Source organism: Protopterus annectens, chromosome 8.part0, assembly GCF_019279795.1.
Source record: "Protopterus annectens isolate FY-2018-M chromosome 8.part0, PAN1.0, whole genome shotgun sequence".
NCBI classification, from domain to species: Eukaryota; Metazoa; Chordata; order Ceratodontiformes; family Protopteridae; genus Protopterus; species Protopterus annectens.
Genome location: NC_056741.1, coordinates 1,937,326,550 through 1,937,354,334, shown reverse-complemented (window position 1 = coordinate 1,937,354,334; position 27,785 = coordinate 1,937,326,550). Strand labels below are relative to the sequence as shown.

The following is a 27,785-nucleotide window of genomic DNA, read 5'->3' as shown; positions in this document are numbered from 1 at the left end:
ACCGGGTTCCTGACTCACACTAATTCCTATACAAAAGCCAAGCGGCTGACCCAGAAACTATCTCACAGGGCCCCAAGGGAATTAAGGCCTCCACTGCTAAAAATCCATTACCTTCAGAGAGAGATTCCAGAGCTTTAGAAAGGTGGGGGAAAAAGGTATACACCTTGGCCACCTTAACCATGAGGGCATTAAACTGTCAGTTCCATATGTTAAAGTACCAACAGTTTCTGTTATCACAGTTGAGAAGCAAAATGTCACAACCTGAACAACCAGACTTGAAGTAGTTGCAGGATTTGTTACATAGTGCAGAACAAGTGGGTAAACATACCTTGCAATGTGGTTTTGATGCTTTAGAGGCCTCATGTAGAGCTGCTGTTACAGGATCAGTCATACGTAGACGTGCCTGGCTCAAAGAGCAAACCTTACCAGATCATGTCAAAGCTAAATTACTAGATGCCTGTCTGCAAAAAGATGTATTGTTTGGTGTTAAAGCTGAGGAGGTATTAAAGAAAATGGAGGAAAAGGCAAAATCAGTGCAAACAGTGAAAGATTTCCTACAGGTACAACCTCCACGTTTCAGTAGAAATTGGCCTTCCAAAAATTGGTCCTTTCCAGCCACGGACAGACCCCAAAGAGGTAGATACAGGCGCCCGAGGGGCAGAGGGCAATCTCAAGGATCGTTTAGAGGCAGACAATGGCAAGCACCTACACAAAGAGGTGGTGAGGATAGTTCACAGCCATTCAGAAAGCAGACCAAATGACTTTCCCCTTTGCATGCCAAGCAAGGCTCAAATGGCAGCACCTTTAGGCGGAAAACTGGCATTGTTTTCTAAAAATTGGCATATTGTCAAAAAAGACAAATGGATCCTGGACATTATAGACAGAGACTACAGATTCCACTTTCACACCCTTCCAAAAATGAGAGGCATGCCAAACCTGCCACACAATGAAAGGGCAGAGGCACAAAAACAAATTTCACATCTCATGGACATGAAAGCTATTCAAGAGGTACCTGCACAAGAACAGGGTCAAGGTTTTTACTCCAGACTATTCCTGGTTACCAAGGAAGGGAAAAGATTGGAGACCTATTTTGGACCTATCCATCCTAAACGCATTTTTACTCGTGCCAAAATTCAAGATGCTCACATTACAGCAGCTTTTTCCCATGCCGGGCAAGGAGTCTTGGCTGGTAACATTGGATCTCAAGGAGGCATACCTGTATGTCCCAATCGGACAAGATTGCAGAAGATACCTCAGATTTCTTGCAGGTTCAACCCATTATCAATTCTCTGCATTGTCCTTTGGCTTATCTACTGCGCTCAGAGTGTTCACGAAATGCCTGGCATCAGTAATTGCCTACTGCAGACTTCAAGAGATACAGATATACCCATATTTGGACGACTGCCTGATCCAAGCGGACAGCAAGCACATACTTCTGAAACATCTGGCTTTTGTAATAATGTTGTTGAATTCTCTGGGATACACAGTCAACAAAAAGAAATCAAGGCTAATACCCTCGCAAACAATAATTTTCCTGGGTGCCAACTTGGACACAAACACCCAGATGGCCTACCTCACGCCAGAGAAACGGGGGCAACTAACTCAATACTTCAGAAAACTAGCAAATTTCACCAGGCTGACTGCAAGGAAAATCCTGCAGGCTCTGGGATTTATGACATCTTGCATCCTACTAATCCCATGTGCAAAGCTGCATATGAGGAAACTTCAATGGTACCTGAAAGACCTATGGTCTCAACACAGCCACAGTTTGGAAACGATAATATCACTGATTCCATGTCTTCAAAAGGAATTTCTGTGGTGGGCTCAAGCATGCCAAAGAAACACAGGTCTCCCATTCTGCAAGCCTCAAGCAAATCAAGTCATCACAACAGACGCCTCGGACTACGCCTGGGGGGCGCACATGACAAATCGGTGCATTCAGGGCAAATGGTCCCAAAAAGAAAAGCACCTACACATCGATCAAAAGAAAATGCTAGCAGTAATAAATGCTATTATAGCTTTCAAAAACCTTCTGCATCCAGGTCAGCTATTGATAAGGACAGACAACACCACAGTAATGTGGTACATAAACAGGGAGGAACCCATTCATACCCCCTATGCAGGCTGGCCATGTCTCTTTGGAACATGGCTCTGGAATTACAAATCGAACTTCAAGCACAGTTCTTGCCAGGCAAGGAAAACACGCTGGCAGACAACCTAAGCAGAAATGACAGATCCACACGAATGGAAATTGCATCCTTAAGTTTTTACAGAGATAATTCAAGCATGGGGAAGGCCAGACATAGATCTCTTTGCCTCCCACAGAAATCACCAATTGGCAAAATTCTGCTCAAAGACCTTTCATCCACAGGCTTGGAGAGTGGACGCACTCTTTCAGTTGGACAACAATGACAGTTTATGCCTTTCCACCTCTTCCTCTGCTGCCCAAAGTTCTATTAAAAACCAGAGCAGACAGACCAGAGATGATTCTCATTGCTCCAGACTGGCCAAGACAACACTGGTACCCACTCCTGAGGAGCCTGACTCATTCCCCACCATGGATCCTACCTCTAATGCCTCTTCTGACTCAGCACAACTTCAAAACTCTTCACAGTCAGCTGAAAATACTCAATCTGGCTGCATGGAAGATTCCTTAACTTCACAACAGACCCTACTCTTCAAGGAGGTGCAGGATGTTATTTTGGAAGCCAGAAGGCCTTCTACTAGAAAAGCTTACTCCGCAAAATGGAAACGGTTTTGTGCCTGGAATGAAAAAAAAAACTGACCTTGTCTCCTTTTGAGCCAGCTGCCTCAACAGAACTGCAATATTTGTCCTGGAAAACAGCCTTCCTTCTGGCCATCACCTCAGCTCGCAGGGTGTCGGAACTACAAGCCCTCATGGCTGTGCAGCTTTTCATCACTTTCCATCAGGACAGAGTTTCCTTACGAACCAATCCGTTCTTTATGCCAAAGGTAGTATCCAGGGTAGCTTTGAATCAGGCTATTCACTTTACCTACCTTTTACCCTAATCCTCAAAACAAAGGGGAGAGACTACTACATTCCTTGGACATCCACAGAGAGCTGCGTTATTATTTGGACAGAGCAACGCCTTTCAGAAAATCAGAGCAACTCTGTGTCCTATGCTACAGGAGCTCAAGGGAAGCCAATTTCCAAAAAGACAATCTCAAAATGGATAGCCCACTGCATACGCATTTGTTACTCTTTTCATGGTAAAACTGTACCTGCAGGCATCAGATCTCACTCCACAAGGGCCACAGTTACCTCTGCAGCTTTCCTCAGGGGGGTTCCTACCAAAGATGTTTTGGAAGCAGCCACTTGGAGTTCTGTACATACCTTCTCCAAGCACCATCACTTACCATTATACTCCAAATCTAGAGCAGGCTTTGCCACTGCAGTCTTGCAGGGCATCCTGGCTCCTCCTAGTTCCACCTAGTGCCTACCACCCCTTTTTTAGCTTTGGGATTCTACCCATCTGTTATGACTGCAGCTGTATGCATGATGAACATAGTACAGTTTTGTACCTACCATAAATGTAGATGTTCGAGTGCTAATACAGCTGCAGTCCAGGTTTTCCTTCCCCTCTTGGGACAGGCCTAATGGCTAACACCTCCTCATACAACCTGATTGGGGTATTCATTTATGGTGTACTTGCTTGCAACTACTGTTTTTTGATTATATTGCATTGCATTATTACATAAATTTATGTATTGCCTTCCTACTGGGGGCACCTGACATCTGGGGCAAGAAAAACTGAAGAAAATGGCGTCGTCTGGTTCTTTTATACCCCTGTCGCACTGACGTCAGGGAGGAAGCGACAACAACCGACGCCGGACCTAGACTTTGGAATTTGGCCGACCGAGGACCCGCCTGACGGCAGGAGAACCCATCTGTTATGACTGCAGCTGTATTAGCACTCGAACATCTACATTTATGGTAGGTACAAAACTGTACTTTATGTTGTACATAAACAAGCAGGGGTTACACACACCTACCCCCTTTGCAGACTAGCCATGGCCTTGTGGAACACAGCCTTGACTTACTAAATACATCTTCAAGCTCAGTTCCTGCCAGGAAAGCAAAATACTGTAGCAGACGATATAAGCAGAAATCTTATGGACCCGCACGAATGGAAACTGGATCCACAAATCTTCACCATGTTAACACAAAAATGGGGGAGCCCAGGCATAGATCTATTTGCCTCTCCCCCAAACTATCAGTTGGATAAATTCTACACAAGAACTCATCACAAAAAAGCATGGAAAGTGGATGCTCTATCCTTCAGCTGGAAAAACACATCAGTCTATGCCTTTCCCCCTCTGCCTCTACTCTCCAAGGTGTTACTAAAAGTCAGACAGGAAAAAACAAAAATTATTCTAATTGCTCCGGACTGGCCTCGCCAACACTTGTACCCACTTCTAAGGAATATATCACACCTTCCTCCATGGTACTTGCCTCTAACACCTCACCTATTGTCTCAGCAGAACTATCAAATTCTGCACACTCTGCTACAAACTGATTCTTGCAGCATGGCAATCAACTAATTTCACCAACCACATCTCTCAGTAAGCTTGTGATGGATGTCATTTTAGAGGCCAGAAGGCCTTGTACTAGAAAATCTTATGCTTATAAATGGAAGCGATTCTGTGCTTGGAACCAAGCACAAGGAATAGACACAGTAAAGCCCAATATTCCTCAGATTTTGCAATACTTAACAGAGATGCTTCACAAGGGCCTATCTTTTTCTTCTATAAAAAATACATGCCTCTGCCATTTCGGCTCATTACAACACAGAGCCTCCCCTCTTTTCTCATCCCCTGATAAAAAAGTACCTCAGAGGGGCCAAAAATTTAAGGCCTCCTAGAAGAGCGCCAACTCCTGCGTGGGACCTCAATTTTGTGCTGGAAAGACTCACCCTACCTCCTTTTGAACCAGCAGCTACTAAGGATATAAAATTTCTTTCTTGGAAGACTGCCTTTCTTTTGTCAATCACTTCAGCTAGAAGTGTTTCAGAACTACAGGCTCTCTTGGCAGTGGAGCCTTTTATTATATTTTACCCGGACAGGGTGGCCCTCAAGACCAATCCTTCTTTTATGCCTAAGGTGGTATCCAGTGTGGCTCTTAACCATACCATTCACCTGCCAACTTTTTTCCCAAATCCACAGAACAAGGGGGGAGCGGATTCTGCATTCATTGGATGTGCACAGACAACCAAGATTCTACTTAAACAAGACAAAATCTCTAAGAAATTCTGAGCAACTACTGGTGGCGTTTGCTGCAGGATCAGAGGGGAAAGCTATATCAAAGCAGACTATTTCTAAGTGGATAAGCCATTGCATTCATTTCTGCTACTTACACCATGATAAACCTGTGCCCAAGGGTATCAGATCCCATTCCACCAGGGCTGCCTTTACTTCAGCTTTTCTCAGAGGGGTCTCTACCAGAGACATTCTAGAAGCTGCTACTTGGAGCTCAGTTCATACTTTCACAAAGCATTACCATTTACCTCTCTTTTCTAAATCCATGGCAGGCTTTGCCACTGCAGTCCTGCAGGGCCTTGTAGCTGCTCCTAATGCTGTTTAGCTCCATCCTCCCATCCAAAGCTTTGGGATTCTACCCAAATGTAATGACTGCAACAGTGAAACACGTAGAACATAGTACAGTTGTGTACACTTACCATAAATGTAGATGTTCGAGTGTATTCACTGTTGCAGTCCGGATTACCCACCCGCCAGCCCCCTTTCTATACCTTTTCTTTCCTTCACTATGCTCAAAAGCCTTTATGGTGTATTTGCTTTTAGTTAAAGGTAAATTTTATGTGTTCTAAAGTGCATTTATATATTTATGGTTATTTATACATATTTTTGCTCCTCATTTGGGGGGCACCTGACATCTGGGGCAAGAAAAACTGATCAAAATGGCTTTGGCTGCATGTTTTATACCCCTGACGACCTGATGTCATGGAAGAGGAGACAGCAACCACCGCAGGACCCAAGACTTTGTTATTCAGGCTGACTGAGGGCAACCTTGCCAGCAGAATCCCCAGATGTAATGACTGCAACAGTGAATACACTCGAACATTTACATTTATGGCAAGTGTACACAACTGTACTTTCTCAAGCTCCTCCCTTCACCCATAATACCTCGACCACTAAATTGCCTCAGGTCTCATTTGCCACTTTACGATTCAGTCGGGATTGTGTTCTTGAGCTCATTTTGGTGAAGTGAGTTAAAAACTTTATATATTTTTCGCCTTTAATCTTTTTTTTTTTTCTATTTCGAATTATAACCTAGCATCTCCCTTACTCTCTTTCTAGTTTAGCCCATTTTCCGAATTATTTATTTATTTTAAATATATTCTTCGTTACCATTGTTGGCAAACTTTCTTCTTTCTCCTTTAGTTTGATGTGAGGTATTTACTGATACCATTGCTGGTATAAACTTTTTATTTCTTCACTAAAGTTATAATTAAAAAAAAAAAAAGCCTTTATCCTTTACTTGTCTGGCTTTCTGCTGCTTGTTTTTTTGCAGTATGTTTCAAGAGTTGACTCTCTCTTTAAAAAGTGCACTGATGCCCACAGGGAGTGTGTCTATTTAGACCATTCACATGTGGATAATTCTTGCAGTATTTGATTCTGGATTCAATGCTAGAGCTGTTGGCGATAGAAGGAACAAACTGGTACTTTAAGGACCTTATTCCTGCTTCTGTTCTATCACATAAACATAGTGACTCAAACCCTCTCTCATAAATCTAAGGAGCCCAGAACATGTTCCACAACAATGTCTCCCAAGTCTGCTCTGTCTTCAGAACCGCCTATGAAAATGGTTAAAAGCTCATTCTAAAGGGATCCAGTATCTGTCTGCCTGGGAAGACATGGTCGACAGACCACGATGCTTTGCCAGAGATGGCCATTACCTGTCACCCCTGGGATTCTGGCACTGGCTAAGGTTCTTGCCACCCCTATAGTGCCTTTTTTAGGCAAGGTTCAAATGACAAATTCACCACTGTAACAGGAACAATCAAGCAAAAACTGAGGGTGATGCTACTCAATGCTAGAAGTCAAAATGCACTCACTTGAGGCACTCCTTAAAATGGAGAACATATATATATCTGTGCAGTGACTGAGACCTGGTTCAAGGCTCCAGCGAACACCCCTGCACTACCAGGCTATAACTCATACCACACTTTCCGGCCATGTAACCTGGACCGGAACACCAAAGGCTGAGGTGTGTCCATATTCATTAAGGATATCCACACCTCCAGGCTAGTTGCTCAGCATAATGCATCTGAGGTTATCCAAGTGCAACTAACTCTGGGCAAAACTACAATCCAAATTGTAGCTTGCTACAGATCCCCCACCATGCCCCAGGATTCCCACTCCTCTCTTCTTGATGTACTGGAAAATATTAGGGTTCAACCAAACACCCTAATAATGGGTGATTTCAGCTACCCCACCATTAACTGGGAAAATTACTCGTGTACCAACTCCTTCACGCAACGCTTTCTGGAATTCATAAACTCCAATGCCCTGGATCAGCTTATCCACACCCCCAGCAGGGGCAACAATATCCTAGATCTAGTCATTACCAACATGAGTGACCGGTGTTCCACACCTGAAGTCAACGTCTCATTGGTCTGATCTGACCATAAGCTAATCACCCTAGATCTCCACATCCTGTCCCCACCCCCAAGTAAGGAAACCATGGTAAAAAATATTTCTCCAAAACCAACTTCATGCTTCTTAAGACGGAAATGGTCAACTTCATGACACCCATGCAGATGGACAATACAGTTACAACTACTAAATCCTGCACAATTGCACTTTATAAGCACTAACACGAGTGCATGGATCGTGCTATCCCAAACAGAACCAAGACGCTATCCTCCCAAGAAAAAGGAAGCCAATCTGCTGGTCCCCCTGCCATAAACAAACTGTACAACAGAAGGAAGAAATTGTTGCAAGAGAGAGAGAAATCCCATGAGTGGAGGAGCTCCCTGGTCAGCCTCAGTAAGAAGTTGCGATCCCTGATAAAATCCTACAAAGCTAGTTACGAAAACAAAATCGCCACCGATTCTAAAGACAACTACAAAGCATTCTATAGCTATGTCAAGAATCTCAATGGCAACACTCAGATCTGCTCTGAGTTGCAGCACAATGGCACTAAGTATAAAGACCCAACTGATATTGCCAACCGCCTGGAAGATAAGTTCAGTGCTAACTTTACCCCCCTCTAACCGGCACATCTCTATATCAGAAGAATGCAAAGTTCCTGTAATCACGGCTGTACAGGTAAAGACCACACTCTCCAAAGCCAAGAACACAGCATCCATGGGACCAGACTACATCTCAGTCTACGTTCTACACGAACTTCAGAACGAACTGGCACCCCACCTAAGTACCTTGTTCAATCGTAGCCTCACCTCGGGCTTTGTGCCCCCTGAATGGCGCACGGTGACAGTTATCCCACTCCACAAAAAGGGAGCCACCACGGACCCCGGGAACTACCAGCACATTAGCCTGACAAGCCTGGTCTGCAAGGCCATGGAACGTATCATCATGGAACTTATAAATAAAGACATTGGTAATCTCCAAATTCTGGACCTCACCCAGTTCTGGTTTGTAAAAGGTAGATCACGTCTCCTAAACCTGATAGACGACTTTGAAGAGGTCACCACATCCGTAGACGAGGGTAAGGTGGTTCACACAGCCTGTCTAGATCTTGCCAAGGCTTTTGACACCATTCCCCGCTGTGGAATTATAGATAAGCTCACTAAACTAGGTATAAATCCTTATGTCACGAGATGGGTTGCCAACTGGCTCACTGACAGAACCCACACTATGAATGTAGCAGACTCCCAAATCCGACTTCAGACAAGTAGAGTACCACAGGGTTCAGTCCTGGGTCCTCTCCTGTTAGCCTGTACTTCAGAGAAGTAGATACCAAACACAGAAGGTCTTTGACTAACGAAGTTCGCAGATGACTGCAAACTAGGAGCCATAATCGAAACTCCTAACGATGTGGACATCCTACAAAAGTGCCTCACTGAGACAGATGCCTGGCATCAAAGCCATGGCCTCAAGCTCAATGCCAAAAAGTGCATTATCATCCCCTTTGGTAAAAACTCTGTACCCATGAACTACAACATAGGCGGTAGTCTACTTAACACCGAAAGTGTGATAAGAGACTTTGGGGCACAGGTGGACAGTAGTCTCTCCTTTGATAATCACATCGACATGGTAAGGAAATCCTTCTACGTGGCACACCTCATCACAAAAGGTTTCTCGTCCAGAAAAAATAGGTCATTGTTCCCCTCTACTCATCACTCATTAGACCCATTATAGAGTATGACGCCCCTTTTGATATGTACCTCATAAGACATCTACAACTGGAAAGGCCGCAGAAATACCTCACAAAGAGGACTACCGGCCTCAAACAGATGCCCTACGCAGACGGTCTCAAAAAACTCCAGCTTTACTCCGTCACATATCGCCTACTCGGAGGTGATTTCTGCCTAACATACAAAGCTGTCAAACCCAGAGCTGTTATACATGCTCCACTTAAAGAAATCCCAGTCCCTCCGAGCTACACGTTCTGGGGACCTAAACCTTGTCACCACAATAAACAGAACATGCCGGAGGGATAGATTCCTGTCCCAGAGACGTCCCATACTCTGGAATAAACTACCTGTCTATATCAAACAAAGCTCCTCGTTAGCACTCTTCAGGAAAAATCTTGATGATTGGATGGGAAATAGGAAAAGATGGTTGGTTATCCCAAACTGTTTCTTAAGGGGAGTCTGTGTTCCTTGAAGCCTTTGGGTCTGGCCAGTGTGCAATCCTGTGTAGTACCCCCCCCCCCCCCCCCCAGTTAGCTTATAGATGTTGTCTCCCACCATGCATAGAAGGAACCGGGCACAGTAGAACCAACCGCTAGACACCCAAATAAGATTTTGATTTTGCTTCCTTCTACAGACAGGCAATATTGGAAAAAAGGATCCCTGTTGACGCCATGGTTGTTGTGGCAGCCGCCAAGAAGGCGATAGCCAACAGAGCTCTACTGTTCACCCCCATAATAAGAGGGTGTTGGACAGGTATGAGAAGTGAGTTTATGCCTCGGCAACCTTTGCTTTACAGTCGTTGAACCACGTGGTACAGTTCACTTTGTTACAGAGGGACTTAGTTAAGGAGCTCTCTAATTCTACCACTTGGTCCATGTTGGCAGAGGAGCAAAAATCTTTTCCTCATGACTGGCCATCCTGCAGTCAATATCAAATGCGTCCATGAGACTAATCTCACATGCAGCTGAAGGCTCTTAACAGGCCACCGGTTCAGCCATGCCTGGATGCGGTTGTGTGATTTTGCAGAGCCTTTTATTGCATCATTCATCAACGCTCCATTTGATGGATCATCTTTGTTTGGGCCAACCGTTAAAGATGCAGTTTTCCCACACTGACCAAGATTGAAAGACCTTTTCCGCCATGGGATTTTTCTACCCACAGAGACCATTTTCTAGGAACCATCGTGTTGGTAAAAAGGTTTGGTTTTGAAACTTGCAAGGGCCTTTTCAAGAATCATGTGAAGATATCTGTCCCAGAAGCAGAGGGGGAAGTAATTATAATGGAAGACTGCTCACACGGCAGAGTGGGTCTGCAGAACCAAATGTCTTGATTCCTTCTCAGACAGCACCTTTCAATGCTCTTGAAAGGTTGCCTGACTGTTTCTCTCAGGAGGCAGTTGGGGGTGCCCATCCTTGCACATAAATAGCTGGACAGCAGTCACAGAAGATTTCTGGGTGCAAAGGATTATATCCCTTTTTACAAGTTCCCCAATGAAAAGAAAAGTCTCCCCGATGTTCTACCCAGTTAGTGGGAGTTAGCAACTCTAGACGTTCAAAAGCTGCTAGAGAAATAGTCAACAAAGATGTCTCTTCAGACCAAATAGGATCCTGAATTTACTCAAGGTTCTTTAGTGCCAAAGAAAACCGGGGACCTGAGACCCATCTTGAATCTCCGTGATCTGAACCAGTTCGTAAAGTTTCAAGTTCCATATAGTCACTGTGTTTAGTCTGTTTTGCCTCTTTTACAGGACTACTGGATGTGCTCCATAGATCTTCAGGATGTATGCTATCCCATCAAAATGAACAGGCGCTCTTGAAGATACCCTTCTGCCTGGGAGCTAGTCATTACCAGTTCAGAGACCTGCCCTTTGGTCTCACCACAGCCCGCAGAGTATTCACTGAATGCATGGCAGTGATAGCTCATCTAAGACTGCTCGGAATCGGTGTGTTTCCTTAATTAGACAACTACCTCCTTACTGCAGCAGCCAGGCATCTCCTAGAAAAAGTCAGGGATCCCTGGGAATCGCAATCATTCTGTCAAAGTCCCACCTACAACCAGCTCAAGTCCGGGAGTTTATAGAGGCTCACCCAGATATAGTAAGAGTGTCTTGATGTTCATCGTGCATACAGCTGCAGTCATAACATGGGTTCTCCTGCCGTCAGGCGGGTCCTCGGTCGGCCGAATTCCAAAGTCTAGGTCCGGCGTCGGTTGTAGTCGCTTCTTCCCTGATGTCAGTGCGACAGGGGTATAAAAGAACCAGCCGACGCCATTTTCTTCAGTCTTTCTTGCCGCGCAGTGTCCAAAGCAGAAGCAGTTCGCAAGTGCCGGTCGGCCAGCTCCTGAGATTACGAAAAATTTGGAACCGAAGTCTTCTTAAAAGCTAAGTACCCCTTTGGGGAAACTTTTTCTTGCCTCAGACCGATGTCAGACAAAGTTAATAATTGTATTTCTTGTGGGAAGCAAATACCGCATAAGGATTTCCATTCCCTCTGTATACCTTGTTTAGGCCCAGACCACGATGTCTCGGTCTGTCGCTTTTGTGCTACATTCAACAAACGCACTATTAAGCGTCGGGCGGAGTTCGCCCAGCATTATTTTGGGAAAGCATTTAACTATACCATATCGTCGGATACTCCGACTCCGGTTTTGTCTAAAAACCGCAAAGACAAGGACCGACACTCGAGGTCCGCAGCATCTACCGACACCACGCCAAAGCCGACTACACGTGGTCCGGTTCTCAGCGAGGCGCCTACGCAGCCCCTGATTACCGACGACACATCTTTGGCGGTGTCTCCTATACCCTAGGTCGCAGGCTCCTCGGCCCACACCCTGACTACAGATACCGAAGCCACTCTTGGCGTTGAAACACAGAATGTGGACAGGTCCACCTCCACTCAAGGTGTCTTCAGACCGTCCTCTTCTTTCTCCATCAAGGCTTTCACCAAGTCTAAAGCTACCATGCACCCTAAGAGACCAGCTACACAGGGCCCATCTCCAGGCCCCATGCCTAAGAAACAGATGCTTAAAATGGCTGAGGATTTAATTACTCTAATCAGAGGTTCTCAACCACCTCCGGACAAAAGACCCAGAGTGGAGGAAGATTCCCCCTCCTCTGATCAGGGCTCCATTATTTCAGAGCACTCTGATTATCAGGAACAGTCTTACTCCCCTTTTGAAGACTCTGATGCAGAGGAATCTATTCCTTCTGTATCCCCCCTGAGGATTACTCATTTGGTGAAACTCTGCATACCTTAAGGGAACACTTCCACTGGGAAGGCCAGGATTATTCAGATTCCAAGAAAAGACTCAGGGAATTTCTGTTGTTACCCCAGCACAGGCCTCTGGCTATACCTTCTGTCCTGGACATCCTAGATGATGTTTACTCGGAGGCCTGCCTTAACCCGGACTCTCTTCCTCCAGCTCCAGTTAAGCCTGACAGGTACTACAGGGTTCCTGACTCGCACCAATTTCTATACAAAAGCCATGCTGCTGACCTAGAAACCATCTCACAGGGGCCCAAGGGAGTTAAGGCCTCCATTGCCAAAAACCCATTGCCTTCCGAGAGAGATTCCAGATCCTTAGAAAGGTGGATAAAAAAGGTATATACCTCGGCTACCTTATCCATGAGGGCCTTAAACTGTCAGTTTCATATGCTAAAATACCAACAGTTTCTGTTCTCAATTGAAAAGTAAAATGTCACAACCTGAACAACCAGACATGAAGGAGTTGCAGGATTTGATGCATAGTGCAGAACAAGTGGGTAAACATACCTTACAATGTGGTTTTGATGCTCTAGAGGCCTCATGTAGAGCTGCTGTTACAGGCTCAGTCATACGTAGGCATGCCTGGCTCAAGGAATAAGCCTTGCCTGATCATGTCAAAGCTAAATTACTAGACGCCCCTCTTCAAAAGGATGTACTATTTGGGGCAAATGCTGAGGAAGTATTACAGAAAATGGAGGAAAAGGCTAAATCAATGCAAACTGTGAAAGAATTTCTGCAGGTTCAACCCCCACGTTTTTGTAGAAACTGGCCTTCCAAAAACTGGTCCTTTCCTGCCACAGACAGACCCCAAAGAGGCAGATACAGGCGCCCGAGGGGCAGAGGACAAACACAAGGCTCGTACAGAGGCAGACAATGGCAAGCTCCTACACAAAGAGGTGGTGAGGACAACTCGCAATCTTTCAGAAAGCAAAACCAATGACTTCCCCTTTGCATGCCAACCAGGTCTCAAATGGCAGCCCCTTAGGAGGAAAGCTGGCACTATTCTCAAAAATTGGCATATTGTCACAAAGGACAAATGGATCCTTAACATTATAAACAGAGGCTACAAATTCCATTTCATACCCTTCCAAAAATGAAAGGCATGCCAAACCTGCCACACAATCAAAGGGCAGAGGCACAAAAGCAAATTTCAGATCTTATAAACATGAAAGCTATTCAAGAGGTACCTACACACGAACAAGGTCAAGGTTTTTATTCCAGGCTATTTCTGGTGCCAAGGAAGGAAAAGATTGGAGACCTATTTTGGATCTTTCCATCCTAAACACATTCCTACTCATACCAAAATTCAAGATGCTCACTCTACAGCAACTTCTTCCCATGCTGGGCAAGGAGTCTTGGCTGGTAACATTGGACCTCAAGGAGGCATACCTGCATGTCCCAATCAGACAAAATTGCAGAAGATACCTCAGATTTCTTGCAGGTTCAACCCATTATCAATTCTCTGCATTGCCCTTTGGTTTATCTACTGCGCCCAGAGTATTCACAAAATGCCTGGCATCAGTAATTGCCTACTGCAGACTCCAAGGGATACAAATATACCCTTATTTGGACGACTGCCTGATCCAAGCGGACAGCAAGCACATTCTTCTGAAACACCTGGCTTATGTAATAATGTTATTAAACTCTCTAGGATACACAGTCAAAGAGAAATCAAGACTAATACCCTCTCGGAAGATAATTTTCCTGGGTGCCAATTTGGACACAAACACCCAGATAGCCTACCTCACGCCAGAGAAGCAGGGGCAACTAATTCAATATTTCAGAACACTGGCAAATTGCACCAGGCTGACTGCAAGGAAAATCCTGCAGGCTCTGGGATTCATGGCATCTTGCATCTTACTAATCCCATGTGCAAAGCTGCATATGAGAAAACTACAATGGTACTTAAAAAAACATATGGTCTCAACACAGCCACAGTTTGGAAACAATAATACCACTAATTCCATGTCTGCAAAAGGAATTTCTGTGGTGGGCTCAAGCATGCCAAACAAACACAGGTCTTCCATTCAGCAAGCTTCAAGCAAATCAAGTCATCACAACAGACGCCTCAGACTACGCCTGGGGGGGGTGCACATGACAGACATGCATTCAGGGCAAATGGACCCAAAAAGAAAAGCACCTTCACATCAATCAAAAAGAAATGCTAGCAGTGATAAATGCTATTACAGCTTTCAAGGACCTTCTACAACCAGGTCAGCTATTGATAAGAACAGACAACACCACAGTTATGTGGTACATAAACAAGCAGGGAGGAACACATTCTTATCCCCTAGGCAGACTGGCCATGTCACTTTGGTGCATTGCCATGGACTTACAAATGGAACTACAAGCACAGTACTTGCCAGGCAAGGAAAACACGCTGGCAGACAACCTAAGCAGGAATATGACAGATCCACACGAATGGAAGTTGCATCCAAAAGTTTTTACAGAAATAATCCAAGAATGGGGAAGGCCAGACATAGATCTCTTTGCCTCCCACAAAAATCATCAATTGACAAAATTCTGCTCAAGGATCTTCCATCCAAAGGCCTGGAGAGTGGACGCGCTCTCTTTCAGTTGGACATCAATGACAGTTTATGCCTTCCCACCTCTTCCTCTGCTGCCCAAAGTCCCATTGAAGACCAGAGCAGACAGACCAAAGATGATCCTCATTGCTCCGGACTGGCCAAGGCAACACTGGTACCCACTCCTGAGGAGCCTGACGCATTCCCCACCATGGACCCTGCCTCTAATGCCTCTTCTTCTGACTCCGCACGGCTTCAAAACTCTTCACAGTCAGCTGAAAACACTCAATCTAGCCGCATGGAAGATTCCTTAGCATCGCAGCAGGCCCTGCTCTCCAAGGAGGTGCAGGATGTCATTTTGGAGGCCAGAAAGCCATCAACTAGAAAAGCTTACTCTGCAAAATGGAAACGTTTTTGTGTTTGGAATGAGAAAAAGGGCCAGTGCCCTGGAAAACTGAATTTACCTCAAATACTACAATATTTGGCTGAACTGCTAAGGAGTGGACTTTGGTTCTCCTCCATCAAAATCCATGCCTCAGCCATTTCTGCAGAATACAACACTGATCCACCTTTATTCTCTCACCCTCTATTAAGACAGTTCCTCAGAGGGGCTAAGAATCTAAGACCTCCAGGAAAACAACCAATACCTGCTTGGGATCTTAATTTCATTCTGGAAAAACTGACTTTGCCTCCTTTTGAGCCAGCTGCCTCATCAGATTTACAATATTTGTCCTGGAAAACAGCTTTCCTTCTGGCTATCACTTCAGCTCGTAGAGTTTCAGAACTACAGGCTCTTATGGCTGTCCAGCCTTTTATCATCTTCCATCAGGACAGAGTTTCATTACGTACCAAACCGTCCTTTATGCCTAAAGTGGTATCCAGGGTAGCTTTAAATCAGGCCATACATTTACCTACTTTTTATCCTAATCCTCAAAACAAAGGGGATAGATTACTGCATTCCTTGGGCATCCACAGACAACTGCGTTATTTGGACAGAACAAATCCTTTCAGAAAATCAGAACAGCTTTTTGCGGCCTATGCGGTAGGAGCTCAAGGAAAGTCAGTATCCAAACAGACAATCTCAAAATGGATAGCCCACTGCATATGCTTTTGCTATTCCTTTCATGGAAAAACTGTACCTACAGGCAGTAGAACTTATTCTACCAGGGCCACAGCCACCTCTGCAGCCTTCCTCAGAGGAATGCCCACCAAGGATATTTTAGAAGCAGTCGCTTGGAGTTCTGTGCATACCTTCTCTAAGCACTACAACCTACCATTATACTCCAAATCTAGAGCAGGCTTTGCCACTGCAGTCTTGCAGGGCATTTTGACTCCTCCTAGCTCCACCTAGTGCCTACCACCCCTTTCTTAGCTTTGGGATTCTACCCATCTGTTATGACTGCAGCTGTATGCACGATGAACATAGTACAGTTTTGTACTACCATAAATGTAGATGTTCGAGTGCTAATACAGCTGCAGTCCAGGTTTCCCTTCCTCCTTCCCCTCTAGGGGTCTTCTTTTATGGTGTATTTGCTTGCAACTACTGATCTTTGATTATATTGCATTGCATTATTACATAATTTTGTGTATTGCCTTCTTTCTGGGGGCACCTGACATCTGGGGCAAGAAAAACTGAAGAAAATGGCGTCAGCTGATTCTTTTATACTCCTGTCGCACTGACGTCAGGGAAGAAGCGACTACAACCGACGCCGGACCTAGACTTTGGAATTCGGCCGACCGAGGACCCGCCTGACGGCAGGAGAACCCATCTGTTATGACTGCAGCTGTATTAGCACTCGAACATCTACATTTATGGTATGTACAAAACTGTACTTTCTCTTATCACAAAACAGAGTTCTTGCCTTGTGATCACGTCCGGTTCTTTCTCGCCCCTCTCCCCCAGCAAAACTGATTCTCAAAGCCGTAGGATCGATGGCTGTTGGAATCACCTTGATACCTACAGCTCTCCTTCACATGTGAATCCTCCAGTTGACTATAGCAGTACAATGATCTTTTCATTAACAGCCTTTGCAGCATCCTGTTAAAGTATCTTAGGGTTGCAGGAAATCCTTAGTGTGGTGGATACAGTCCGACTGTGTCATTGACGTTTATCCTTCCTACCCCAATCACCATGTTTGACCATGGACACCTCCCAGTTTGTGAGGGGGGTATTTCTTGGGATGGACTGTTCAAGGCATATGGTCTATAGAAGGGACTAATTTGCATATACATTTCTTAGAAGAGATGAAAGCGGTCCTTTAAGCATTGCAGGCACTTAAGAAAACTCTTCCTCGGGGGACAGTTGCTATCCAAATGGATATGTTGATAGTTTGGTACGTCAGCAAACAAGGGGGAGCCAGATGATGTTCATCGTGTTACCCTGCTGCAGTCATCACGCTTGGATTATCCTGTCGTCAGCCGGTCCCGCAGTCGGCCCGAATTCCAAAGTCTTGGCCCTGCGTCGGTTGCTGTCGCTTCTTCCCTAACGTCAGTGCGCCAGGGGCATATAAGCGGCATCCAACGCCATTTTCTTGAGTCTTTCTTGCCGCGCAGTGCCTGAAGCAGAAGCAGTTCGCAAGTGCCGGTCGGCCGACACCTGAGATTTTCGATTTGAATTTCAGTCCGAAGTCTTCAATAAAACTAAGTACCCCGTTGGGGAACATTTTCTTGCCTCAGTCCGATGTCAGAAAAAGTTAACAATTGCATTTCTTGTGGGAAGCAAATACCTCATAAGGACTTCCATTCCTATTGTATTCCTTGCCTAGGCCCAGACCACAACGTCACAGGTTGTCGGTTTTGCGCTAGGTTTAATAAACGCACTGTCAAACGCAGTTTTGACTTCGCACGACATTACTTTGATAGGAAATTTAATTATCATGCCGTCGGAGCAGCCGACGACCGCAATTCATAAAAAACGCAAGGATAAGGACAGGCAGCCTAGGAATAGCCAGACCCCAAGGCCTCAGCTGAGCCTGTCGCCGGTTCTCCGGTTTTCAGTGAGGAGCCTACGCAGCCCCTGACGACCGTAGAGCTGCAACCCCAGACAGCTGCCGACTCACAAGCGGAGTCTACTAGGCCGAAGCAGCCATCTACCGACACCGGAGCAGAATTAGACACCAGTGCAGAGGAAACACCTTGAGTTGCAGAAGGTGACTTCAGACTGACTACACTCACCATTAAATCTTATGCTAAGCTTAAAACTCCTTTAAAACCTAAGAAAACTGTTAATCAGTCTACAGGTCCAGGCCCCATGCCTAAGAAACAGGTGCTTAAGATGGCTGAAGATTTAATTACCCTTATCAGGGGTTCCCATCCCCTTCCTGGTAAAAGACTAAGACAAGAGGAGGATTATGCATCCTCTGACTAGGTTTCTCTCTCCTCAGATTCTTCTGAGGAAAAGGATTACACTTTTCCACCTTATGAGGATTCTGATGCTGAAGACTCTATTCCCTCAGCATCTCCCCCTGAAGACTACCCCTTTGGGGAAACATTACATACCATGAAGGGAACATTTCCACTGGGAAGGCCAGGATTACTCAGATTCTAAGAAAAGGCTTTGAGAGTTCCTTTTTATTACCCCAGCACAGACCTCTTGCTATCCCTCCTGTTTTAGATATTGTGGATGATGTCTACTTGGAGTCTAATTTAAATCCAGACTCTCTACCTCCTGCTCCAGCCAAACCAGACAGATACTACAGAGTACCTGACTCACACAGATTCCTTTATAAAAGCCCTGTAGCTGACCCAGAAACCATATCCCAGGGTCCTAAGGGAGCAACAGCTTCTATGGCTAAAAATCCTGTGCCCTCAAAGAGATTCCAGAGCCCTAGATAGATGGGGAAAGAAAATATACACCTCTGCAACTCTGGCTATGAGAGCATTAAATTGCCAGTTTCACATATTGAAATATCAACAATTCCTGATGTCTTAGTTAAAACAAAAAATGAGCACACATTCAGAACAGCCTGAATTCAAGGAAATGCAGGATCTGTTGCATGCATCTGAACAGGTGGGCAAGCATACTTTACAATGCGGATTTGATTCATTGGAAGCTTCCTGTAGAGCAGTTGTTACTGGCTCAGTCATTCGTAGACATGCTTGGTTAAAAGAGCAAACCCTCCCTGACCATGTTAAAGCAAAATTATTAGATGCACCTTTACAACAGGATGTATTATTTGGTGTCAAAGCAGAAGAGGTTTTAAAGAAAATGGAGGATAAGGCTAAATCTATGCAAACGGTCAAGGATTTCTTGCAGTTACAACCCCCTCGCTTCAGCAGAAATTGGCCAACAAAAAATTGGTCCTTTCCAGCTTCAGACAGTTCACAGAGGGGCAAATACAAATGCCCAAGGAGCAGAGGTCAGTCACAGGGCCCTTACAAACCTCGCCAATGGGGTTCTGCTACCCAGAAAGGAGGAGAAGACAGGCCTCAAGCTAGCAGAAGGCAAACACAATGACTCTATCCTCAAACTACCAAGCAAATCTCTCCTGGCAACACCCTTGGGAGGAAAACTAGCATTTTTTGCAGACAACTGGCACATCATCACAAAAGACAAATGGGTTCTAAACATTGTCTCTTAAGGATACAGATTCCACTTTCATACCTTACCAAGGATCAAAGGAATGGCAAACCTGCCACCAAATCAATGGGCAGAGGCACAAAAACAAGTTACAGCTCTCATGAACATGAGAGCCATTCAACAGGTACCTACATAGGAGCACTGACAAGGATTTTACTCAAGACTCTTCCTAGTTCCAAGAAAGGACAAAGCATGGAGACCCATTCTGGATCTTTCAGTTCTGAACACCTATCTGCAAGTACCAAAATTCAAGATGCTAACACTACAGCAGCTTCTTCCCATGCTGGGCAAGAATGCTTGGCTATTCACTTTGGACCTCAAGGAGGCATACCTGCATGTCCCAATCAGACAAAATTGCAGAAGATACCTCCGCTTCATTGCAGGTTCAACGCATTATCAATTCTCTGCACTGCCCTTTGGCTTATCTCCTGCACCCAGGGTCTTCACAAAATGCCTGGCACCAGTAATTGCATACTGCAGACAGAGGAATTCAAATATACCCATACCTGGACGACTGTCTTATTCAAGCAGAAAGCAAGGACATTCTTTTACAGCATCTGACATTTGTCAAACACCTTCTAAGTTGCCTGGGGTACACAGTAAACGAAAAGAAATCAAAACTAGTGCCCTCACAAAACATAATATTCCTGGGTGCCAGCTTGAATACAACGGCCCAGATGGCTTATCTCACCCCATTCAAACAATGACAGCTGTTTCACTATTTCAAAATAATGGCAACAAAGACCCAACTCCCTGCAAGAAAAGTTCTGCAGGCCTTGGGATTCATGGCATCTTGCATACTACTAATACCATTTGCAAAACTGCATATGAGGAAATTACAACGGTACCTGAAAAGTGTATGGACTCAGCACAGCCAAAGCTTGGAAACAATGATTCCACTCATTCCCTGCCTTCAACAGAGTTTCTATGGTGGGCACAGGCATGTCACCTCAACAAGGGTCAGCCTTTCACCTTACCCATAGCCAGGCAAACTATGACAACAGATGCATCAGACTATGCCTGGGGAGCACACATGGCAGGACAGTGCATTCAGGGCAAATGGACTACAGATCAGAGACACCTGCATATCAACCAAAAAGAAATGCTAGCAGTGCAGAATGCCCGAACAGCTTTCAAGGACCTTCTACACCCAGGACAACTACTAATAAGGACAGACATCACCACAGTTATGTGGTACATAGACAAGCAACGGGTCACACATTCCTACCCCCTATGCAGGCAAGCAATGTCCTTGTGGAACACTGCACTGTCTTACCAGGTTTAGTTACAAGCACAATTCCTGCCAGGAACGAAAAACACATTGGCAGACGACCTAAGCAGAAACATCATGGATCCACACAAATGGAAACTAGATCCACAAGTATTTGCAATGATAGCTCAAAAATGGGGACGCCCAGATATAGATCTGTTTGCAAGCCCCCACAACCACCAACTTCAAAAATTTTGCACAAGGACCTTCCATCCACTAGCTTGGAAAGTGGACGCCCTCTCATTCAGTTGGAAAACATTAACAGTGTATGCCTTCCCTCCACTGCCTCTTCTAGCAAAGGTACTGCTGAAAGTCAGATTAGAGAGGCCACAAATGATTCTCGCTGCACCAGACTGGCCACGCCAACATTGGTATCCAATTTTAAGGAACATGGCCCAGGGCCCACCATGGATTTTGCCACAAATTCCTCACCTGCTCACCCAGTGAGACAGTCTGATTCTACACAGCCAGCTCAAGACTTTAAACCTGGCTGCATGGCAAATTACCTAAACAACCAGCCAACACCTTTACCCAAAGCTGTTATGGATGTCATTCTATAGGCCGGGAGGCCCAGCACCAGGAAAACCTATTCAGACAAATGGAAAAGATTTTGCGCCTGGAACCAGGCTAAAGGCCTAAATCCCCTGGAGCCGAACATTCCTCAAATTCTACAATATTTAACTGAGATGTTACACAAAGGACTTTCCTTTAAATCTATTAAGATCCACGCCTCAGCAATTTCAGCTCATTACAGCACGGATCCTCCTTTATTTTCACATCCACTACTAAGACAGTAACTCAGAGGGGCTAAGAACTTAACACCGCCAAGGAGAGCTCCAACACCTACTTGGGATCTCAACTTTGTCCTGGAAAAGCTTACACTGCCGCCCTTTGAACCAGCTTTTTCAACTGATTTAAAATTTCTTTCATGGAAAACTGCCCTACTACTAGCAATAACCTCAGCTAGAAGAGTCTCAGAGCTACAGGCACTAATGGCAGTGGAACCTTTCCTCATTTTTCATCAAGACAAGAATTTCTCTACGAACTAATCTTTCCTTTATGCCAAAGCTGGTATCCAGTGTGGCCCTAAACTAAACCATTCACTTGCCCACCTTCTTCCCAAATCCCTAGAACAAAGGAGAAAGACTCCTGCACTCTTTGGACATTCACAGGCAATTGCGTTACTACTTGGATAATACTAAGGCTTTCAGAAAAACTGACTAGCTCTTTGTAGCCTATGCTACAGGATCACAAGGAAAAGCTATCTCAAAACAGACCATTTCTAAATGGATAGGACATTCCATACGTTTCTGCTACACACATCATGGGAAACCAGTACCTGCTAACATTAGGTCCCACTCCACCATGGCTACAGCTACATCAGCAGCCTTTCTCAGGGGAGTGCCAACCAAGGATATTCTGGAAGCTGTTACTTGGAGTTCAGTGCACACCTTCACCAAACACCATCACTTACCTCCTTACTCTAAGACTAGAGCTGGTTTTGCCACTGCAGTTTTGTAGGGCCTATTAGCTTCTTATAACCCTGTTTGACTACACCTCCCCTCCTTAGCTTTGGGATTCAACCCAAATGTGATGACTGCAGCAGGGTATCATGATGAACATAGTACAGTTTTGTACCTACCATAAATGTAGATGTTAGTGTTCATCCTGCTGCAGTCCACGTTACCCTCCCTCCATCCCCTCTGAACTAGTTGAACTTTTTTACCACTTTATCCTGTACTACCTCTGTGGTGTATTTGCTTGTACCGAAGGGTTTTGTTTTATTTTTATATAGCCGTATGTATGTATATATATATTTTTGCCTACCTTTTGGGGGCACCTGACATCTGGGGCAAGAAAAACTGAACAAAATGGCGTTGGATGCCTCTTATTATACCCCTGGTGCACTGACGTCAGGGAAGAAGCAACAGCAACCGATGCCGGACCAAGACTTTGGAATTTGGGCTGACTGCGGGGACCGCCTGAAGGCAGGATAACCCAAGTGTGATGACTGCAGCAGGGTGAACACTCGAACATCTACATTTATGGTAGGTACAAAACTGCACTTTACCCCCTTTGTAGAGAAGTAATGAAGTTTGACAGTGGGCGATCTCCCCCAGCCACATTTTTGTGGCAATGCACATACTGGAGAAATCTAGCGTTCTAGCAGACAACATCATCTGATGCCTCACGAGTGGTCTTGCAAAAAATTCTATTTGCCACTGTTTGAAAGTGGGGTCAGCCTTGCTGCGATATGTGCCTCTCCCTCAACAAATGCACAGGTTCTTTGCTGTAATTCCCCTTCAGGGACAGTCTCTGAGAGATGCTGTAGTCCATGTTTGCCCCCCCCCCCCCCGGTCTCCTATATGCTTATTCTCCCCTACCTCTGATTCCCAAATTCCTTCAGGAAAGCCCTCTGGTTGAAGAGTAAAGTAATCCTCGTTGCCCACTTCTGGCATCGGCAAGTGTGGTTCTCCTTTCTGTGGTCTCACCTACTGTTTCCTCCTTGGACACTGGTATCCCAGTCCAGACCACCTTTCACATTAGTCACTGATGACTCATCTGGACATTGCAGGTTTCAGACTAACTGCATGGTTTCTCCAGTGCCAGTGATGGTTAGGCCATCCAGGCTTTCCTATCCTGTTCGCCAAATTTTATTTTCATCCCAAAAGCTCTCTACAAGGAAGATTTATAAGAGTCGATGGAAGCGATTTTCTTTTTGGCCTCCACAGAAAGACTTTGATCCTTTCACCACTCCACTTCCTCCTGTTTTAGGCTTTCTTCCTTCTGTTTTTCAGAACAGTGAGAGTTTCTCCACGATCACAAGTTCACCTGGCAGCCATTTCTAACTACCACATCAGGGACCATGTTTCCCCTTTGGCCTCATCCAGGTTTATGCAAAGCATTTCTTAAAGGTACCTTTGTACTTAGACCTCAGAGTAAGTATCCCAGTACACCTTGGGCTCTTACTGTTATATTAGAGTTTAGTACAGTCACTCTTTGAGCCCTTAGCTAAAGCAGACCTCAGATTTCTTTCTCGGAAAACATTTTTTCTTGTGACTAAGTTCTGCCAGGTGAGTCTTTTAAATCCATGTGCACACTGCAAAACAACCTTGTTTGATTTTCCATAAAGATGGGGCTACGTTATGTACTTAACCCTGCTTTTTTACCTAAAGTTGCCTCTGAAGCATGCATTAATGAAGTGATCAACTTAGCTGTTTTCTTTCTTAAAATTGAGAAAGGAGACTACATGCTTCATCTTTCAGATGTGCATAGACAAGTTCATTTTTATCTTCATAGAATTAAGGAAATTAGAAAATCTAACCCAATTTTTTTTCTTTTCTAGTAATCAGGATCACCCGTCTTAGAAACCACACTAGCCAAAGGGATTAAAGATTACATTTATTATATTTGCTCTTCTAGAGCTTTAACCTTACCAGGACAACAAAGAGTACACTAAACTAGATCAATGGCTACGTCAACTTTTTTTGGGCCAGAATCTCCACTGATGATTGTGCAGCTGTCACATGATCTAATGCTCATACCTTTATTACTCATTACAGGTTGGATATCATCTCCAGAAACAGAGCTGCATTTGGTTCTGCAGTTCTCCAGAATATCCTTCCATGAAGGCCACCCGGGGTTTTCATAGCTGGGTACTCTGTCCCATTCGTTGAGGAACGAATGAAAATGACATCAGATATAACATTTATGTACTCACCATAACTATGCATATGCGTTCCTCTCTATCTTCCCCCATCCATGCCTTTGGGAGAGAAACGATGGAATTTTTCTTAGGAACCTCAGTTCCTGTTTGAGCCTCTGCTCTGCTAATGTTCTCTTATATTTTTCATTTCTGTAGTATATTTACTAGTTTTTATATTGGAAGCATTGTATAATAGTAGCACACTAAATCTGAGATAAATCAATGCTCAGGGGCATTATGGGTAAAGGGAGGAGCTCGAGTGTCAGAGCCGAGAATCTAGAGTAGTGTGGGCGAGTTGGATCCAACCCCCCTCTCCCCCCATTCGTTGAGGAAGAATGAAAATGGACAACACAGATGCATAGCTATGGTGAGCACATAACTTTTATTGTTGTTTATAAGCCATGGGATGTGTTGCATTTCAATGACATCTTCCTCAAAGTTGTACTTTTATGGTGAGTGTTTTATCACTTCTCTACTTTCTTGGCTTACAGCATTTGAATGTTGTCAAATTCTGATTCTCACATTATTTTGATGTTTTTGTGCAGGTGAAAAGCCCTATGAATGTTACATCTGTCATGCTCGATTCACCCAAAGTGGTACGATGAAAATGCATATTCTGCAGAAGCACACAGAAAATGTAGCTAAATTTCATTGTCCGCACTGTGATACTGTTATTGCAAGAAAGAGTGACTTGGGTAAGTACTAGTAACGAGCACCCCACCCCGTCCTAAAATCCCTAGTCAGTGACAAATTTGTTAGCATCAGCAGCAGAGAAGTTTTGCTGCAGGTATCTAAGTAAAAAGTTGCAAAAAAGTGCTACAGCTTCTTTGCATTATGAATATTAGAATGTGCCTTCATGCTAACATTTATTGAATAGTCTTGTGTTCACTTTGCGGAATAAATCTACGACTGTAATACAAAAGACTTCTGATATACTACTGATTCTGGTAGAGGAGACATCAAGGTGGGGTAGGAATGACTGCTGATGCTGGCCTGCTACAGCTACTGGAAAAAAACGTTCATAAGTAGTACACAGACTGAGGATCTACATATGCCAGTGCAGCAGCTTGCATGGTGTGTAAGTGTGTTGTTTGCACATGGTAGCTTGTAGGGGAAATTATAGGAACTTTTTCATTTGCGTGTATCTGTCAGTTTTCCTAGAAGGGAATATGGCCAGAGAAAAGTTAATGCATCATGGTTGCCATAGTGATAACCTAGTAATGATTGACTCTTGCCTCAGTGATGGGGAAAGAATGTGCATTATTACAGCAGGGGCTTGATGGATGTAAGCTAGGAACTACAAAAAAATTCCATCCAGTATTCTCTGCAAGGAGAGAGAAAATCTGTTTGTAATGCTCATTATAAGTGCTGTTGCTGCTGTGCAACTGAAAAGGCAGCAGTTTGACAACATTCAAGTACTGTAAGACTCAATGTGGCACTCAACCACAGCCCATAAGGCAAACCAACATAGTCATAGTTGTCTGTATAGTCAGACACACTGATGTCCCACTCAAAGGGCAAAACAAGGAGACAGTTACTGTCAGCTGCCTGTCAGATGTCGGGATCCGCCACATAACCCACGCACTCAGGTCACTCCACAACAAGTACAAATATGGCTTTGTCATTGTCCATGTTGGTGTGAATGACCTGAGACGTACCTCCTTGGACTACATGAAAAGAGACATGGAAGAGCTCTCTGATCTTGTAGCCCAGACAAGTATGACCATAGGCCTGAGTAGCATCCTGCCATCGCCCAGAATGATACCGCAGTACAAGGGCAAAATGATTGACTTCAACAATTGGCTAAGCTTCAGGTGTCATTCTGAGGGGATCCTGTATCTGTCTGCCTGGGACGACATGGTCGACAGACCATGATGCTTTGCCAGAGATGGCCTGCACCTGTCACCCCTGCGATTCTGGATACTGGCTAAGGCTCTTGCCGTCCCTATAGTGCTTTTTTAGGCGAGGTTAAAATTTCAAATTCACTACCATAACAGGAACAGGCAAGCAAAAACTGAGGGTAATGCTTCTCAGTGCTAGAAGTCTAAATCTCAAAATGCACTCCCTCGAGGCACTCCTTAAAATGGAGAAATCGATATCTGTGCAGTGACAGAGACCTGCTTCAAGGCTCCAGAGAGCACCCCTTCATTTCCAGGCTATAATTCATACCACACTTTTCAACCATCTAACCTGGACCAGAACACCAAAGGCTGAGGTGTGTCCATATTCATTACGGATATCCACACCTCCAGGCTAGTTGCTCAGCATATTGCATCCGAGGTTATCCAAGTACAACTAACTCTGGGCAAAACTGTTATTCAAATTGTAGCTTGCTACAGATCCCCCACCATGCCCCAGGATTCCCACTCTTTTCGATATACTGGAAAATATTAGGGTTCAACCAAACACCCTAATAATGGTCGATTTCAACTACCCCACCATGAACTGGGAAAACTCATGTACCAACTCTTTCGCTCAACGCTTCCTGTAATTCATAAATTCCAATGCCCTGGATCAGCTTATCCACACCTCCCACCTGGGGCAAACAGTATCCTAGACCTAGTCATTACCAACATGAGTGACCGGTGTTCCACACCTGAAGTCAACTCCTCGTTGGTCAGATCCGACCATAAGCTAATCACCGTAGATATCCACCCCCCCCCCCCCATTAAGGAAACCAGGGTAAAAAATTTCTCCAAAGCCAACTTTTTGCTTATTAAGACAGAAGTGGCGAACTTCATAACACCCGTGCAGATACAGTACAGTTGCTTACTGGGGCTGACCAGGGGACTAGAATCCTACACAAATGCACTGTATAAGCACTTGTACGAGTACATGGATTGTGCTATCCAAAACAGAGCCAAGATGCTATTCTCAAAAAAAAGGAAGCCAATCTGGTGGTCCCCTGCCATAAACAAACTGTCTACAACAGAAGGAAGAAACTGTTGCAAAAGAGAGTAAAATCCCATGAGTGGAGGAGCTCCCTTGTCAGCCTCAGTAAGAAGGTGATATCCCTTATAAGATCTTCCAAAACTAGCTACGAAAACACTATTGCCACAGATTCTAGGGACCAACCACAAAGC

The 27,785-nt window shown here is 44.7% G+C and overlaps 1 protein-coding gene across 4 annotated transcripts in view; it reads left to right on the top strand.

The window, feature by feature from the left end:
• Positions 1 to 27,785, top strand: part of CTCF (CCCTC-binding factor) — a 2,058,695-nt gene that overhangs the window by 1,024,892 nt on the left and 1,006,018 nt on the right. For all 4 annotated transcript variants that reach the window (XM_044081452.1, XM_044081454.1, XM_044081451.1 and 1 more), the window contains one exon: positions 25,248 to 25,397. In XM_044081452.1, coding sequence (XP_043937387.1) covers positions 25,248 to 25,397 — 150 coding nt within the window. The remainder of the gene's footprint in view (positions 1 to 25,247; positions 25,398 to 27,785) is intronic.